The 19,488-nt window shown below is 35.6% G+C and overlaps 2 protein-coding genes across 2 annotated transcripts; both read right to left on the bottom strand.

Annotated features, from left to right (window-relative positions):
• Positions 1-5,308: 5,308 nt before the first annotated feature.
• On the bottom strand, positions 5,309-10,666 carry LOC137655343 (uncharacterized). The gene has a single exon (XM_068389235.1). The coding sequence runs from the start codon at positions 10,664-10,666 to the stop codon at positions 5,309-5,311; it is 5,358 nt and encodes a 1,785-aa protein (XP_068245336.1).
• A 1,731-nt stretch (positions 10,667-12,397) lies between these two features.
• LOC137655342 (uncharacterized) lies at positions 12,398-17,755 on the bottom strand. The gene has a single exon (XM_068389234.1). It carries the CDS (start codon positions 17,753-17,755, stop codon positions 12,398-12,400), a length of 5,358 nt encoding a protein of 1,785 aa, XP_068245335.1.
• Positions 17,756-19,488: the final 1,733 nt, after the last annotated feature.

Here is a 19,488-nt window from a genome sequence, read left to right as displayed (position 1 = left end):
TCCGTTGGATCTATGTAACCCCTCATTTCATGCATGCACGTTATGGCATAAATAGCCTAATCACTGGAGATTACTAAAGCGCCGGAATCTAATAAAAGCGTCATAAATAAAGCAACATACAATGGCATTTCGCTTTGCTCGTGACCATTATTGTAAGCTTCTCTTTGTTGAAAGACAAGTTGGTAGGCCTTGTCGGTGCTGTCATTCATCGATGATAGAATATGCTCATGACAACTGAGGTCCCCCAATTTCCTGTCCAAATTAGATGCCACCATTAAAGACGACTGCTGGCATTTCATTGTATTCACGATCCTGGAAAGCAGATTCCAAAAATAAAACATTGTACATATATACTTATAATTTCAAAAACCTTTACCTTCTACATCAAAGTTAAATTTCAGCGAAAAATTTCCCTCTTTGCCGTGTGTAATAACCTTTTGTTACGTAAACACTCAAAGTTTAACAATAAAGCTTCCCTCGTTAATATCAACAGTCAAGATGGAGAAGACTTTCACTCTGGAATATTCTACTTAAGATTTTTTTTACCTCCATTTTATTAATAACTTTTGGTATAAAGCACCAAACCTCAAGTTAAAGCATCAATTCCCTCTGTACCGGGACACCAATATTGGAGATTAAAAACCTCAACATGTTTTCAAAAGTAGCAAAACAGTCTAAAGAATGAATAACTCTCACAAGTCCATAACTCTGAAAAATGTAAGCAAGAATTGACCATTCATCCATGTTAGTTGACAACACTTCAAAATATCCACTCTTTTGTACTCTTTCTGGGCTTATATACATTGATGACCTGAACAGTGTATTCAGTACAAGTTTAAATTCTTTGGTTTTCTATGATTTCCAAATCTGGCTTTTTGCTACCTACTTGCATTAAAATCGAATTTTTTTTTTTTTTATCTGGAACAACGTTCAAACATTGCCAAAGTACTTTACATAATTCTGTCGACTGCCTCCTGCTCCTTCATGTTTAATTTTAAAGATTCATTTGCTGTCCAGTTTCCAACCACACTTTTCTTGATAAAAATAAAATCGCTGTATTCATCGCTAAAAACTTCAGAATTACTCCAAACCTACTACTGAGGTGTCATAACATATAAATTTCCCAACACCAGAGGCGTCACAATATAACTATTAAATCTGAGGAGTCACAATATAGCGGTAAATTTCCTATGTCTGAAGCGTCACAATATAGCGGTAAATTTCCTATGAGGCGTTGCAATATATTGATAAGATTGCCTACATCCGAGGCTTCGCAATGTGATAAATTGCCTACATCTGATGCGTCACAATATAGTAATTAACTGCCTACATCTTAGGCGTCACAATAGTGATAAACTGACTACATCTGAGGCGTCACAATATAGTGCTAAACTGCCTACATCTGAGGCGTCACAATATAGTGCTAAACTGCCTACATCTGAGGCGTCACAATATAGTGCTAAGCTGCTACAGTACATCTGAGGCGTCACAATATAGTGCTAAGCTGCTACAGTACATCTGAGGCGTCACAATATAGTGATAAACTGCCTACATCTTAGGCGTCACAATATAGTGATAAACTGCCTACACCTTAGGCGTCACAATATAGTGATAAACTGCCTACACCTTAGGCGTCACAATATAGTGATAAACTGCCTACATCTTAGGCGTCACAATGAAGTAATAAGTTAAATATTTAAGTCTGATGCAAGTATATAGTTAAAGTAACGACCAAAATAAAAAGAATGAATTTCTGCGTCAAAACGTGATCTCAATCAGAGCATCTGATATTTCTTCATCAAGTTCTCAACTAGCTTTGCTCAATATGTAAAAATACAGAAATACTTTATCGTTTACATTTTAACAATACCTCTCACGACAAATTTCGTGGAAATTATGTAACAGACAATTCTGTCTAGATATTCGTTAAAATAACGTTTTTGTTAATTCAGAAGGTTTGGCATCTAAACAAGATCTTTAACGGCATAGTTTATCCTAATACTGTAGTTACAAAATTTGCCTTCAGTATTCGTCCTCTGTAAACCTTTCCAAATACAATTTAGAGTCTGAAAACCAATTATACTTTCTTGTAAATAAATGCAAATCTTGAAGCTTTAAAAGTAAATAGCTAGCATCCAATGCCCCTTCAAAACAACCATCCGCAGCTATGCCATCATCTAAAAATATTTCAATCTTCACTTCCTTAGATCTCCAATATCTAACAGACTTAAGAACTTTAGTAAAGATGTACCGCCGCTTTCAAAAATATCTAAAGATAATCCATTATAAAAACTTTTTACATTTTTCCCCAATGAGAAAGATATTGGCAACGTTTTAATAGATTTCTATGCGATAAGCAGACTGTAGACTGATTAAATCCTTAAAAAGTTTGTAATAAAAAAAACAGCCTTTGCTTACCATTTCCATTATTGGTCACCATCAAAGGAATTATTTCTTAGTTTTCTGATACCAGTGTTACCCATTCTCTTTTAATAAACTCTGATTCGTCCCTTTCTGACCTATTGTTACCCAATCCAACAACCACAGTAACGGTTTTGAAATGGAATTTTATGATCGACCTTTTAGACGTCAATGACTATCCCAATCTAATTCTGTTCAATGTATTGTGAATAACAACAACCAACAGGCGATTAAAAACAATAAAATAAAATAAACACAATGTTCCAATTTCCTTGTACCAACTTCTAAGTATACAAAATAAAAACATCTATATTTTCACTTATCTTTTCGACGTCTTTCTTGGTACGTTCCCGGCTCCAATGTCAACTCTCGGCCTTTATTGAGCTCTAGACCTCTTCCATCAAAGTTGATATGAATCCACACTTTCCCTCGATATTTAACTAGCTTGACACTTTCGACGATGCTGCTCTTTGCGTACTAACTCGTTTCTGCAGCAGTTTTAGATGTTCCTTGTCCTCCAAGTTGATAAACAGTCGCATCTAATGCTAACATTTTCGTATCAGTTTCCTGAAAATAACGCGATGCTCATTCAAATGGTTTTCCATCATACTTTAACGAGGTGCAGATACTTGTTGAATATTCTGCTGGAAATCGGATAATAGATTATCCATCACTTCTTGAAACAGTTTCAGCATTCTGATTGCTAACGTGAAAACACTATTCACATCTGAAGCTGTATTTGACCCTGCCTGGCGTCCTGGCTAATAAATTCGACTTGCTCGGGCTAGCGTGCGCTAGAAAGTGACCACTTACAAAATACATCTTCAAACATTGAATACGTTTCACCCAACACTAAATTCTCATTGGCCACTGCCTACATAACAACTGAACTTAAGTAACAAGACACTTAAGATCTGCTTACATGTCGTTAGGACAATTATTTTTCGCTATACTTCGTAACGCGAAAAAATTCTAAATTTGGTGAAAGGGCTTTCAGCCACTGTGCGCCTAGACATTATAATAAACTGCCAACTGAAATGAAGGACCTAAAGGGAGCAATTGAATTTAAGAAGAAACTAATGACATTACTTTTCACAAGATCATATGATTTGGAAGATGCTACAATCAAAGAATTGTATAAGTTATAATGAAAATGTTTCGTTAGATGATTGATATGGACCCGCCCGAGAAGTAGTTCACTCGACTTCAGTGGAGGGTTGGATTTAAACCCAAAATAAGTAAACAAGTAAAATAAATTCCAACAATATATGTATATATATATATATATATATATATATATATATATATATATATATATATATATATATATATATATATATATATATATATATATATATATATATGTGGAGGAAAGTTGGATAATTCAACTACACAATAAAATAAAAAGAATTAATGTTACTCGGATAAGATGGAGTATAACATTTCCATTAGGCAACTAGTAAATGGGGGTGAGGCAAATCAACAAGTGTCTCTTTCACATACCTCACAATGCTGAGAAGATCAATCGAATAATTTTCACATGTCATAATGGGAGTAAATATATCCGCAATTATCCTTCAGGAAAAAACCCAGTTAAGTAATCGCTCCTGAAACAACAAAACATACCACAAAGCATCATGCAAATCAAACTTATATAAATTTGGCATATATTACATATTGACAAAATAGAAAGAAATCCCACCCATTACAGTCCTCAAAGGGAAAATCAAAGCAATACATAACAGTGTAATGAAATGGAGAATTAATTGTAGGTTACTTTGAAAATGAAAGGTTGATTAGCTTGATACTATAAATATATACTTAATTCACATATTAGTCTTATATAAGAACTGCAATGGGTCAGCAAATGAAAATATTGATGGTAACCTACCGTGGCCCCCCTTAGGGCCGATAATAGTCGCACGGGTATTAGTCTAACAACCACACTCCTAGGCCTAACCTATTAGACTACTAACATGAACTATGCATTACTAAGACATAGAATGTGGGTTAGTTTAACCTAACACAAGATCAAACGATCATACATGATATTGAATGCTCGGCAACAATACCGCACCATATAGCGTAAAACACACTGTGAAATAAATAAATGGCCTCTAGAGCATGTAAGCCATCACAACTAGAGGTATGGAACTATCCTCAGATGAGGACACTATGCTTGCTATCAACTGGAATAGATGACTATATCAACAGGCCCCTCACATATACTCATCTATCCCCTAACGATAATATAATAAACTCGGAGTGTATTCACTGCTAAAAACCCGGCGACAACAGGTGCCAAATAAGTCGAGATGTTCTCTCGGGCACGTTTGTAATAAGACGAAAAAATTGTCGGGATTTCTCCCATACCTTAACCCTTAAGCTAATGTTCGTATTTTCTGCCATACCTTAACCCTTAAGCCAATGTTCGTATGTTCTATACAATTATGAAATAAATACTTGGACGTAAGGTAGTTAACAGGGGGGACATTTCTAGATGGAAAAGATAATTAATAACAATAGAATGATACAATAACTGGATTATTAATATCTAAAATAACCAGTTATTCTCTATACAATTAATGTTGAAGTCGAATCAGAACTCCGATGTCCGAACACAACTTCCAACAAAGAACATGTTTTCAAGGAAACCTTGATAATTTTAATGAAATAAGAACATCCTTATATTGTTACAATAATAACAAACTCCAATAATGAAATAAATCTATATTTCAAATATTAAATATACTGGAAATCAAGAACAAGAAATAAAATAATGGAGACCTTTCATGTGACGTCATCAGACGACTACTAACAGCAGAACTGATTCTGTTGAGTCGAACATTCGACACACACTCCCAACAAGCAAAATAAATTCAAAACTTTAAATTTGATCATTATCAATAAGATATTGACGGAGCTTGGCAGCTTTTAAAGCTGCTTTCCTTAAAGGACGCACTTCACTCACACTATCTCCATGAATCTGTTTGGTTTCACCACTAACGTTAGGTTGTGATTCTTCACCCTGCACTATTGTGGAGTTTATAAGTGGCGAGTGGATTTCCAAAGGAACCAATTTGTCTATGGTACGCTTACTTATAGATCCATTGTACAGAACATCCACTACTCTTATGATGTTTTCTTTATCTGGATACAATTTAACAATACGACCTAAAGGCCACTCATGTTGCGGACCTGGCCGTTCAACAATAACTACGTCCCCTACAAGTGGAGCTTTATCCTGACATGCTTGTGAGCCACCGTAATGTTTCTCACGTAATGCAGTTAAGTATTCATTTCTCCACATATTTTCAAAGTGGTTAAGAATAACAGACACTTGGCTGTAACGTTTATTGAATTCGTTATGATCCAAAAAGTTTGGATCTTCTTGACTATCTAGCTCTACTGATGGCATAGGATTTATGATCCTACCACACCATAAATGAATTGGGGCAAGAGGTTCGATGGGAGTTTCTGCATCTATGTAAGTTAAGGGACGATTATTCAATTTACACTGAATTTCCTTCAACACAGTTTCTAATTCATCTGCATTAACTCTTTTCTTGAACAGCACCTTTTTTAGACAGGACTTGGTTAGTCCAATGAGGCGTTCATAGAATCCCCCCTGCCAAGGAGCACGGGGTGCAATGAACCTCCATTGTATATGATTAACAGCCATATATTCCTTTACTTCTCTTTGCATCAACAATTGATCAAAAAATTTGGCACTGGCCAAGAAATTACTACCATTGTCAGAAATCACAGTGACAGTGGCAGAATAGATAGCACAAAATCGTCTAAAAATATTAATGAACGTTAATGCACTCATGTTACATGCTAACTCTAAATGAACTAGTCTTGATGCAGTACATGTAAAAAGTACTATATAATATTTATGAGGTTTACCATCTTCAGTTTTGGTTATGGTAATGGGACCTGAAAAATCAATGCCAGTATGAAAAAATGGCCGCGTAAATTGAACTCTTACAGCTGGAAGTGGAGGAGGACCAGGGTAATCAAATCTCCTACCTTCAACTCTTTTACAATTTACACAATGTCTTAAGAACTTCTTAATGGTTGATATCACCTTTGGTATCCAATATTGCCTGCGAAGATAGGACAAAGTTTCTTTAACTCCACCATGCAGACATTTTTCATGAGCAAAATCAATTAAGAGATTAGCTAAATGACTCTTGGAAGGTATTAAGATAGGAAATTTGGTACTCTGGTCTAAATTAGAATGGTGTAGTCTACCACGACTATGAACAAGACCAGTAGACTCATCATAGTAAAGACCTATGTCTTTAATAAATTGCAGTTTATCCTGCTCAAGACCGTTCAATTCCTTCCTAAGGAAGGCACAAATTCTGGGATAATGTGTATCTTGAACATATCTGATCCAATACACAAGAGGATCGACTAATCTAATACCAGATTTAACACACATAATGAAATTATAAACAATTCTAGTAACATTCAACAACTTCCTAAGCGATGAGTAGTTATTATAATCAAAAATAGGTTCTGGAATAGGCACTTCAGGAACAATCTCTGAAACAATTTCACAAATCATTACTAAAAATCTCTGTTCAGGCCATTTTTCAGGACAGGATAACCATGAAGGTCCATGGGTCCATAGACGAGACTTACGAAACTGAGTAATACTAATACCCCTGGTTAGGAGATCTGCAGGGTTCTCTTTGGTGGATACATATAAAAACTTGAAAGAGGATCCTATTTCCTTTATTTGAGCTACTCTATTTTGAACGTAGGTAATTTTACATTTATTATTTTTAAGCCATTGGAGAGCAACTTCTGAGTCTGACCAAATTATGACTTCTTCAATAAAGAAATGATGAAAAAGGTCTCTGATACAGCATGCAAATTGAGTACCTAGCTGTAATGCCGTTATTTCTAACTGAGGTATAGTACGAGTTTTCAGTGGGGTTACTCTGGCCTTGCTAGCTACAAAATTAGATTGATTGTTATTACTGAGATAACAAACTGCACCATAGGCAGTAGTACTGGCATCTACAAAAACATGAAGTCTATAAGAGTCTCCCATCCAACAGATACATCTAGGAAATTTGAAGGTTGGGAGCTCTGATAATTCACAAGCCAAAGTATTCCATCTGTCAAGAAATGAGGGTGGTAATTTTACATCCCAACCAATATTTTCTTTCCATGCTTCTTGAATTAATATCTTCCCTTTAATCAAAATAGGCACACACATACCCAAAGGGTCAAAACAAGAAGATACAACAGACAGTAATTGTCTCTTCGTAACATACTGTAATGTTTCAAATTTACACAGATTTACAAATAATGAATCACTTGAAAGTTCCCAACTCAAACCTAATATTTTGTCCACAAGTGGAAATTCCAATGACTCCTCTGTATTCTGGCTTATATGATCCTTAAGTAATTTTGAATTACTGTTCCATTGTCTCAGATTCATTCCAGCCTTACTCATTTCAGCATTGGCCACATCATATAATTCCACCAACTGCTGTTCATTATCAGCATTGTGCTGAAAATTATCCACATAAAAACTAGATAATAGAACACCTGAATAGGGTGAATGTGATCTTTGAAAATGATACTGTAAGGTCATCTGCAATAAAAAAGGGCTGCAAGTAGCACCAAAGAGAACCGATTTAAACCTATATGTTTTTACTCTACTATTTTCGTCAAATGGATCTTCTAACCACAAAAATCTAGTAAAATCTCTGTGATGCTGTTGCAATCCAATCTGCAGAAAGGCCTTCTCAATATCAGCTATGCAGGCAAATTTATTCATTCTAAACCTGACTAACAAATCAAATAATTTCTCCGTTAATGACGGACCGGTCATGAGACAATCATTCAATGATGCAGAGGATTTACTTGGCTTTGCACTACAATTATACACCACTCTAAGGGGTGTAGTGGAGGAGTTCTTTCTGACTGCATGATGTGGAAGATAGTGGGTGTTGGGACTTATTACAGGATTTTCAACCTCCTCAATAAAACACAACTTTAATTGTTCCTTGATTATGTTATCATAACATTTCAAATGATCTGGTTGATGCTGGAACCTTTTTAGTTGATTATACATTTGACCTAATGCTACATTATAATTAGTTGGGAGAAATGGATGATTATGCTTGAATGGCAATTCCACCCAGTATCTTCCATTTCTATGCAAAACAGTAGTTTCATATTTTGAAATAGTTTCTACATCACTTGGCGAAACTTGTGAAGGAATGATTCCAACTACATCAAGATCCCACAATTTATGCACAGGAAGAGTATCATCAACCACGGCAGAGCTTATTGTGCGAGGATCAACCAACAATGGAGCATTTTCTCCTAACTCGACACTCACTCTAGCAACAAGGGCACTATTACAATGAATATGATCCGTACCTCTATGTGGAATGAGGCCATAAACTAAATAGCCACCTGGAGATTCAAGTAAATCTACATTATTCACTTGTCTCAAACCTGATAAATAATTTCCCAGGAAATCTGCACCTATAAGCATTTTTATATTGTCAATCCTATCTGATTTTATATCTCTATCTGCAAGATGATAACCTATCTTATCAAGATCTTTCATCGTGTCACAAAGGCCAGGAGTTATTATTGGTTCAGGCATATCCTTCACAACAATCAACGTTACTCTCTTTTTCCTATTTCCCAAAGAAACTACAGGGTTAACAATCTCATAATCCCTGGAATCACCCATACCATCAAAACTATTCAAAATCATATTTACAGTAGAAACTGTTCTGAGGCTTAACTTATGGACCAAATCTTTATGAATGAAGGAACGTTGACTTCCACTATCAAAGAGGCACCTGACTGAGATTAATTGACCATCTTCTGATCTAACAGTTACCATTGCAGTAGGAAGAGCTACACTATAGTTTTGATGAGAAGACTGTTTATTAATTATAGACATCACTTGATTCGTTGTTACAGGGTCACCATTCAATTTATCACTGTTAATATCCTTACTAGTTACTGTGGACTTACCAATATTTGGAGTACCAACTGAACCTGGAGAACTAATACAAAGGAACGAATGATGTTTTCCTCTTTTACAATGAGGACACATATTAAGAATGGTGGCACACTCAGTTGACTGATGTACCTTAGTACATTTAATACATCGATTCAATACCTTCAACCTTTCCCTCCTAGCATTTAGAGAGCTATAAATCGTACAGTCAAAGGGTCTATGTTTTCCCTTACAATATATGCAAGAATAATTACTAAGTGTAGTGTAAGTACCTACAGTACTTGAACCTTTAAATGGAGATGAAGGTTTTGCTGGTGACTGGAAACGAATTTTATTGACTTCTGGTGTTCCCTTATTAGCATTCCCTTTACTTTCATGTTCCATAAAATTCAATAAGTGTTGAAGACCTTCCTTTATCTGACTTACACTAAAGTACATGGTTTTATAAAGACCAAACATAAAATCTTCTACCTCTTTTGGTAGTTTTAACACAATAAGTTCCCTCAATATCATCTCATTTGACGACACATCAATCTCAGAATCATGACCTATTCGCATGAGCAAGTTCTCCAAATCAACCTTAAAATCAAATATTTCACTTCTAACATATTTAGGCTTCCCTAAATTAATCAAAGACCTAAGTAAAGTTCGCCTTATCTTCTTTGGATCCCCATACATTTCAGTTAGCGCCTTAATGGCATCACCATAATCAGAAGCTTCACCCTTAAAACCTGCAAGTAGCTTTTGAGCATTGCCCTTAATACATTGGGTTAGATATACATATTTAGTAACATCATCTATGTCTTTCTTTAAATGAATAGATGTACTAAATTGATTCCAAAATCTAGTCCAGTCTAGAGGGTCTCCTGAAAACTCTTTCAATTTTATTTCAGGCAACTTTACCCTAATCATAGAATTAGTACTACCATGCGGATTACTTTGAGAGATTGGGGAAAATTGTTTCATATACAATGACAGCTTAAGTTGAATTTCATGATATTTATCTTGGAGGTCAATATGTCTAGCCTCCCTCTCATCATGACCACTTTCATCAATATATTTATCAACAAATATGTCCCATCGAGATTCGTAACTGTTCCACCTTTTCTCTAAAGAAGCACTTTGAAGTTCTAAATAGCGAACTCCTGCATCACTGGTTAGGGCATCGGTCATATAATTTAGACCTCGCGTGATATGACCACGCAAACTGGTCAGTGACCTGTATTCAGCCTCCATTGTTATATCTATAGCAACCTTTGCACAATAAACATATAATAAATATCTAACCAGAATTAGGTTAGGTTAATCACAAATTCAAAGAAAATATATATATAATATTGAAGTATGTGAAAGTGACATGATGATTGCCAATAATAGAAGGGGTTGCAAAACGTTAAGGAACCAACTATAGTATCCGGTTCGAAGGACCATTTTTAATCTTACTGTGGAGGAAAGTTGGATAATTCAACTACACAATAAAATAAAAAGAATTAATGTTACTCGGATAAGATGGAGTATAACATTTCCATTAGGCAACTAGTAAATGGGGGTGAGGCAAATCAACAAGTGTCTCTTTCACATACCTCACAATGCTGAGAAGATCAATCGAATAATTTTCACATGTCATAATGGGAGTAAATATATCCGCAATTATCCTTCAGGAAAAAACCCAGTTAAGTAATCGCTCCTGAAACAACAAAACATACCACAAAGCATCATGCAAATCAAACTTATATAAATTTGGCATATATTACATATTGACAAAATAGAAAGAAATCCCACCCATTACAGTCCTCAAAGGGAAAATCAAAGCAATACATAACAGTGTAATGAAATGGAGAATTAATTGTAGGTTACTTTGAAAATGAAAGGTTGATTAGCTTGATACTATAAATATATACTTAATTCACATATTAGTCTTATATAAGAACTGCAATGGGTCAGCAAATGAAAATATTGATGGTAACCTACCGTGGCCCCCCTTAGGGCCGATAATAGTCGCACGGGTATTAGTCTAACAACCACACTCCTAGGCCTAACCTATTAGACTACTAACATGAACTATGCATTACTAAGACATAGAATGTGGGTTAGTTTAACCTAACACAAGATCAAACGATCATACATGATATTGAATGCTCGGCAACAATACCGCACCATATAGCGTAAAACACACTGTGAAATAAATAAATGGCCTCTAGAGCATGTAAGCCATCACAACTAGAGGTATGGAACTATCCTCAGATGAGGACACTATGCTTGCTATCAACTGGAATAGATGACTATATCAACAGGCCCCTCACATATACTCATCTATCCCCTAACGATAATATAATAAACTCGGAGTGTATTCACTGCTAAAAACCCGGCGACAACAGGTGCCAAATAAGTCGAGATGTTCTCTCGGGCACGTTTGTAATAAGACGAAAAAATTGTCGGGATTTCTCCCATACCTTAACCCTTAAGCTAATGTTCGTATTTTCTGCCATACCTTAACCCTTAAGCCAATGTTCGTATGTTCTATACAATTATGAAATAAATACTTGGACGTAAGGTAGTTAACAGGGGGGACATTTCTAGATGGAAAAGATAATTAATAACAATAGAATGATACAATAACTGGATTATTAATATCTAAAATAACCAGTTATTCTCTATACAATTAATGTTGAAGTCGAATCAGAACTCCGATGTCCGAACACAACTTCCAACAAAGAACATGTTTTCAAGGAAACCTTGATAATTTTAATGAAATAAGAACATCCTTATATTGTTACAATAATAACAAACTCCAATAATGAAATAAATCTATATTTCAAATATTAAATATACTGGAAATCAAGAACAAGAAATAAAATAATGGAGACCTTTCATGTGACGTCATCAGACGACTACTAACAGCAGAACTGATTCTGTTGAGTCGAACATTCGACACACACTCCCAACAAGCAAAATAAATTCAAAACTTTAAATTTGATCATTATCAATAAGATATTGACGGAGCTTGGCAGCTTTTAAAGCTGCTTTCCTTAAAGGACGCACTTCACTCACACTATCTCCATGAATCTGTTTGGTTTCACCACTAACGTTAGGTTGTGATTCTTCACCCTGCACTATTGTGGAGTTTATAAGTGGCGAGTGGATTTCCAAAGGAACCAATTTGTCTATGGTACGCTTACTTATAGATCCATTGTACAGAACATCCACTACTCTTATGATGTTTTCTTTATCTGGATACAATTTAACAATACGACCTAAAGGCCACTCATGTTGCGGACCTGGCCGTTCAACAATAACTACGTCCCCTACAAGTGGAGCTTTATCCTGACATGCTTGTGAGCCACCGTAATGTTTCTCACGTAATGCAGTTAAGTATTCATTTCTCCACATATTTTCAAAGTGGTTAAGAATAACAGACACTTGGCTGTAACGTTTATTGAATTCGTTATGATCCAAAAAGTTTGGATCTTCTTGACTATCTAGCTCTACTGATGGCATAGGATTTATGATCCTACCACACCATAAATGAATTGGGGCAAGAGGTTCGATGGGAGTTTCTGCATCTATGTAAGTTAAGGGACGATTATTCAATTTACACTGAATTTCCTTCAACACAGTTTCTAATTCATCTGCATTAACTCTTTTCTTGAACAGCACCTTTTTTAGACAGGACTTGGTTAGTCCAATGAGGCGTTCATAGAATCCCCCCTGCCAAGGAGCACGGGGTGCAATGAACCTCCATTGTATATGATTAACAGCCATATATTCCTTTACTTCTCTTTGCATCAACAATTGATCAAAAAATTTGGCACTGGCCAAGAAATTACTACCATTGTCAGAAATCACAGTGACAGTGGCAGAATAGATAGCACAAAATCGTCTAAAAATATTAATGAACGTTAATGCACTCATGTTACATGCTAACTCTAAATGAACTAGTCTTGATGCAGTACATGTAAAAAGTACTATATAATATTTATGAGGTTTACCATCTTCAGTTTTGGTTATGGTAATGGGACCTGAAAAATCAATGCCAGTATGAAAAAATGGCCGCGTAAATTGAACTCTTACAGCTGGAAGTGGAGGAGGACCAGGGTAATCAAATCTCCTACCTTCAACTCTTTTACAATTTACACAATGTCTTAAGAACTTCTTAATGGTTGATATCACCTTTGGTATCCAATATTGTCTGCGAAGATAGGACAAAGTTTCTTTAACTCCACCATGCAGACATTTTTCATGAGCAAAATCAATTAAGAGATTAGCTAAATGACTCTTGGAAGGTATTAAGATAGGAAATTTGGTACTCTGGTCTAAATTAGAATGGTGTAGTCTACCACGACTATGAACAAGACCAGTAGACTCATCATAGTAAAGACCTATGTCTTTAATAAATTGCAGTTTATCCTGCTCAAGACCGTTCAATTCCTTCCTAAGGAAGGCACAAATTCTGGGATAATGTGTATCTTGAACATATCTGATCCAATACACAAGAGGATCGACTAATCTAATACCAGATTTAACACACATAATGAAATTATAAACAATTCTAGTAACATTCAACAACTTCCTAAGCGATGAGTAGTTATTATAATCAAAAATAGGTTCTGGAATAGGCACTTCAGGAACAATCTCTGAAACAATTTCACAAATCATTACTAAAAATCTCTGTTCAGGCCATTTTTCAGGACAGGATAACCATGAAGGTCCATGGGTCCATAGACGAGACTTACGAAACTGAGTAATACTAATACCCCTGGTTAGGAGATCTGCAGGGTTCTCTTTGGTGGATACATATAAAAACTTGAAAGAGGATCCTATTTCCTTTATTTGAGCTACTCTATTTTGAACGTAGGTAATTTTACATTTATTATTTTTAAGCCATTGGAGAGCAACTTCTGAGTCTGACCAAATTATGACTTCTTCAATAAAGAAATGATGAAAAAGGTCTCTGATACAGCATGCAAATTGAGTACCTAGCTGTAATGCCGTTATTTCTAACTGAGGTATAGTACGAGTTTTCAGTGGGGTTACTCTGGCCTTGCTAGCTACAAAATTAGATTGATTGTTATTACTGAGATAACAAACTGCACCATAGGCAGTAGTACTGGCATCTACAAAAACATGAAGTCTATAAGAGTCTCCCATCCAACAGATACATCTAGGAAATTTGAAGGTTGGGAGCTCTGATAATTCACAAGCCAAAGTATTCCATCTGTCAAGAAATGAGGGTGGTAATTTTACATCCCAACCAATATTTTCTTTCCATGCTTCTTGAATTAATATCTTCCCTTTAATCAAAATAGGCACACACATACCCAAAGGGTCAAAACAAGAAGATACAACAGACAGTAATTGTCTCTTCGTAACATACTGTAATGTTTCAAATTTACACAGATTTACAAATAATGAATCACTTGAAAGTTCCCAACTCAAACCTAATATTTTGTCCACAAGTGGAAATTCCAATGACTCCTCTGTATTCTGGCTTATATGATCCTTAAGTAATTTTGAATTACTGTTCCATTGTCTCAGATTCATTCCAGCCTTACTCATTTCAGCATTGGCCACATCATATAATTCCACCAACTGCTGTTCATTATCAGCATTGTGCTGAAAATTATCCACATAAAAACTAGATAATAGAACACCTGAATAGGGTGAATGTGATCTTTGAAAATGATACTGTAAGGTCATCTGCAATAAAAAAGGGCTGCAAGTAGCACCAAAGAGAACCGATTTAAACCTATATGTTTTTACTCTACTATTTTCGTCAAATGGATCTTCTAACCACAAAAATCTAGTAAAATCTCTGTGATGCTGTTGCAATCCAATCTGCAGAAAGGCCTTCTCAATATCAGCTATGCAGGCAAATTTATTCATTCTAAACCTGACTAACAAATCAAATAATTTCTCCGTTAATGACGGACCGGTCATGAGACAATCATTCAATGATGCAGAGGATTTACTTGGCTTTGCACTACAATTATACACCACTCTAAGGGGTGTAGTGGAGGAGTTCTTTCTGACTGCATGATGTGGAAGATAGTGGGTGTTGGGACTTATTACAGGATTTTCAACCTCCTCAATAAAACACAACTTTAATTGTTCCTTGATTATGTTATCATAACATTTCAAATGATCTGGTTGATGCTGGAACCTTTTTAGTTGATTATACATTTGACCTAATGCTACATTATAATTAGTTGGGAGAAATGGATGATTATGCTTGAATGGCAATTCCACCCAGTATCTTCCATTTCTATGCAAAACAGTAGTTTCATATTTTGAAATAGTTTCTACATCACTTGGCGAAACTTGTGAAGGAATGATTCCAACTACATCAAGATCCCACAATTTATGCACAGGAAGAGTATCATCAACCACGGCAGAGCTTATTGTGCGAGGATCAACCAACAATGGAGCATTTTCTCCTAACTCGACACTCACTCTAGCAACAAGGGCACTATTACAATGAATATGATCCGTACCTCTATGTGGAATGAGGCCATAAACTAAATAGCCACCTGGAGATTCAAGTAAATCTACATTATTCACTTGTCTCAAACCTGATAAATAATTTCCCAGGAAATCTGCACCTATAAGCATTTTTATATTGTCAATCCTATCTGATTTTATATCTCTATCTGCAAGATGATAACCTATCTTATCAAGATCTTTCATCGTGTCACAAAGGCCAGGAGTTATTATTGGTTCAGGCATATCCTTCACAACAATCAACGTTACTCTCTTTTTCCTATTTCCCAAAGAAACTACAGGGTTAACAATCTCATAATCCCTGGAATCACCCATACCATCAAAACTATTCAAAATCATATTTACAGTAGAAACTGTTCTGAGGCTTAACTTATGGACCAAATCTTTATGAATGAAGGAACGTTGACTTCCACTATCAAAGAGGCACCTGACTGAGATTAATTGACCATCTTCTGATCTAACAGTTACCATTGCAGTAGGAAGAGCTACACTATAGTTTTGATGAGAAGACTGTTTATTAATTATAGACATCACTTGATTCGTTGTTACAGGGTCACCATTCAATTTATCACTGTTAATATCCTTACTAGTTACTGTGGACTTACCAATATTTGGAGTACCAACTGAACCTGGAGAACTAATACAAAGGAACGAATGATGTTTTCCTCTTTTACAATGAGGACACATATTAAGAATGGTGGCACACTCAGTTGACTGATGTACCTTAGTACATTTAATACATCGATTCAATACCTTCAACCTTTCCCTCCTAGCATTTAGAGAGCTATAAATCGTACAGTCAAAGGGTCTATGTTTTCCCTTACAATATATGCAAGAATAATTACTAAGTGTAGTGTAAGTACCTACAGTACTTGAACCTTTAAATGGAGATGAAGGTTTTGCTGGTGACTGGAAACGAATTTTATTGACTTCTGGTGTTCCCTTATTAGCATTCCCTTTACTTTCATGTTCCATAAAATTCAATAAGTGTTGAAGACCTTCCTTTATCTGACTTACACTAAAGTACATGGTTTTATAAAGACCAAACATAAAATCTTCTACCTCTTTTGGTAGTTTTAACACAATAAGTTCCCTCAATATCATCTCATTTGACGACACATCAATCTCAGAATCATGACCTATTCGCATGAGCAAGTTCTCCAAATCAACCTTAAAATCAAATATTTCACTTCTAACATATTTAGGCTTCCCTAAATTAATCAAAGACCTAAGTAAAGTTCGCCTTATCTTCTTTGGATCCCCATACATTTCAGTTAGCGCCTTAATGGCATCACCATAATCAGAAGCTTCACCCTTAAAACCTGCAAGTAGCTTTTGAGCATTGCCCTTAATACATTGGGTTAGATATACATATTTAGTAACATCATCTATGTCTTTCTTTAAATGAATAGATGTACTAAATTGATTCCAAAATCTAGTCCAGTCTAGAGGGTCTCCTGAAAACTCTTTCAATTTTATTTCAGGCAACTTTACCCTAATCATAGAATTAGTACTACCATGCGGATTACTTTGAGAGATTGGGGAAAATTGTTTCATATACAATGACAGCTTAAGTTGAATTTCATGATATTTATCTTGGAGGTCAATATGTCTAGCCTCCCTCTCATCATGACCACTTTCATCAATATATTTATCAACAAATATGTCCCATCGAGATTCGTAACTGTTCCACCTTTTCTCTAAAGAAGCACTTTGAAGTTCTAAATAGCGAACTCCTGCATCACTGGTTAGGGCATCGGTCATATAATTTAGACCTCGCGTGATATGACCACGCAAACTGGTCAGTGACCTGTATTCAGCCTCCATTGTTATATCTATAGCAACCTTTGCACAATAAACATATAATAAATATCTAACCAGAATTAGGTTAGGTTAATCACAAATTCAAAGAAAATATATATATAATATTGAAGTATGTGAAAGTGACATGATGATTGCCAATAATAGAAGGGGTTGCAAAACGTTAAGGAACCAACTATAGTATCCGGTTCGAAGGACCATTTTTAATCTTACTGTGGAGGAAAGTTGGATAATTCAACTACACAATAAAATGAAAAGAATTAATGTTACTCGGATAAGATGGAGTATAACATTTCCATTAGGCAACTAGTAAATGGGGGTGAGGCAAATCAACAAGTGTCTCTTTCACATACCTCACAATGCTGAGAAGATCAATCGAATAATTTTCACATGTCATAATGGGAGTAAATATATCCGCAATTATCCTTCAGGAAAAAACCCAGTTAAGTAATCGCTCCTGAAACAACAAAACATACCACAAAGCATCATGCAAATCAAACTTATATAAATTTGGCATATATTACATATTGACAAAATAGAAAGAAATCCCACCCATTACAGTCCTCAAAGGGAAAATCAAAGCAATACATAACAGTGTAATGAAATGGAGAATTAATTGTAGGTTACTTTGAAAATGAAAGGTTGATTAGCTTGATACTATAAATATATACTTAATTCACATATTAGTCTTATATAAGAACTGCAATGGGTCAGCAAATGAAAATATTGATGGTAACCTACCGTGGCCCCCCTTAGGGCCGATAATAGTCGCACGGGTATTAGTCTAACAACCACACTCCTAGGCCTAACCTATTAGACTACTAACATGAACTATGCATTACTAAGACATAGAATGTGGGTTAGTTTAACCTAACACAAGATCAAACGATCATACATGATATTGAATGCTCGGCAACAATACCGCACCATATAGCGTAAAACACACTGTGAAATAAATAAATGGCCTCTAGAGCATGTAAGCCATCACAACTAGAGGTATGTAACTATCCTCAGATGAGGACACTATGCTTGCTATCAACTGGAATAGATGACTATATAAACAGGCCCCTCACATATACTCATCTATCCCCTAACGATAATATAATAAACTCGGAGTGTATTCACTGCTAAAAACCCGGCGACAACAGGTGCCAAATAAGTCGAGATGTTCTCTCGGGCACGTTTGTAATAAGACGAAAAAATTGTCGGGATTTCTCCCATACCTTAACCCTTAAGCTAAGTGTTGTGATTTTCACCAGTTAATTAAATCTGCCCGATGTACTGGGCGGATTGCAAGGCCTTGAAGAGGCAAGATTCCCAAAACCCTCCAGGAGTTAACTAAAATACGGCGATAAAATTTACAATTTTATTACAAAAATAAACTCTGATATAGAGAAACAACATTCTTAAGCATTCACAAGACTCACTGAAAAACAAGACTGACCCTAGGTAATGTAGCATGTGCTCTTCAAGCACAAAGTCCACACCGGACTCATTAACAAACTGAAAATAGTGCCAATTCGAATTCAATACACAACGAATCACACACCAAATATCCCTATTCTTATTTAACTCAGGATTCAGATCCCCAATCACAAGGATCTCTACACTAAACTGCGATATAAAAACTAAACGTCTTGCACTCAAACATCTACTACAACCAACCTGGTAGACAAGGTAGAGAGGAGAGATAACAATTAGAGGGGACTTACTTCGGTTGGGGACGTTGGATCAAAGAG

Source organism: Palaemon carinicauda, chromosome 16, assembly GCF_036898095.1.
Source record: "Palaemon carinicauda isolate YSFRI2023 chromosome 16, ASM3689809v2, whole genome shotgun sequence".
In the NCBI taxonomy this organism is placed as follows: Eukaryota; Metazoa; Arthropoda; class Malacostraca; order Decapoda; family Palaemonidae; genus Palaemon; species Palaemon carinicauda.
This window is presented reverse-complemented; position numbering and strand designations above follow the sequence as displayed.

What these genes read in the sequence shown, in the direction of transcription:
- LOC137655343 (XM_068389235.1), bottom strand. Translation starts at nt 10,666, where the DNA reads ATGGAGGCTGAATACAGGTCACTGACCAGTTTGCGTGGTCATATCACG.
- LOC137655342 (XM_068389234.1), bottom strand. Translation starts at nt 17,755, where the DNA reads ATGGAGGCTGAATACAGGTCACTGACCAGTTTGCGTGGTCATATCACG.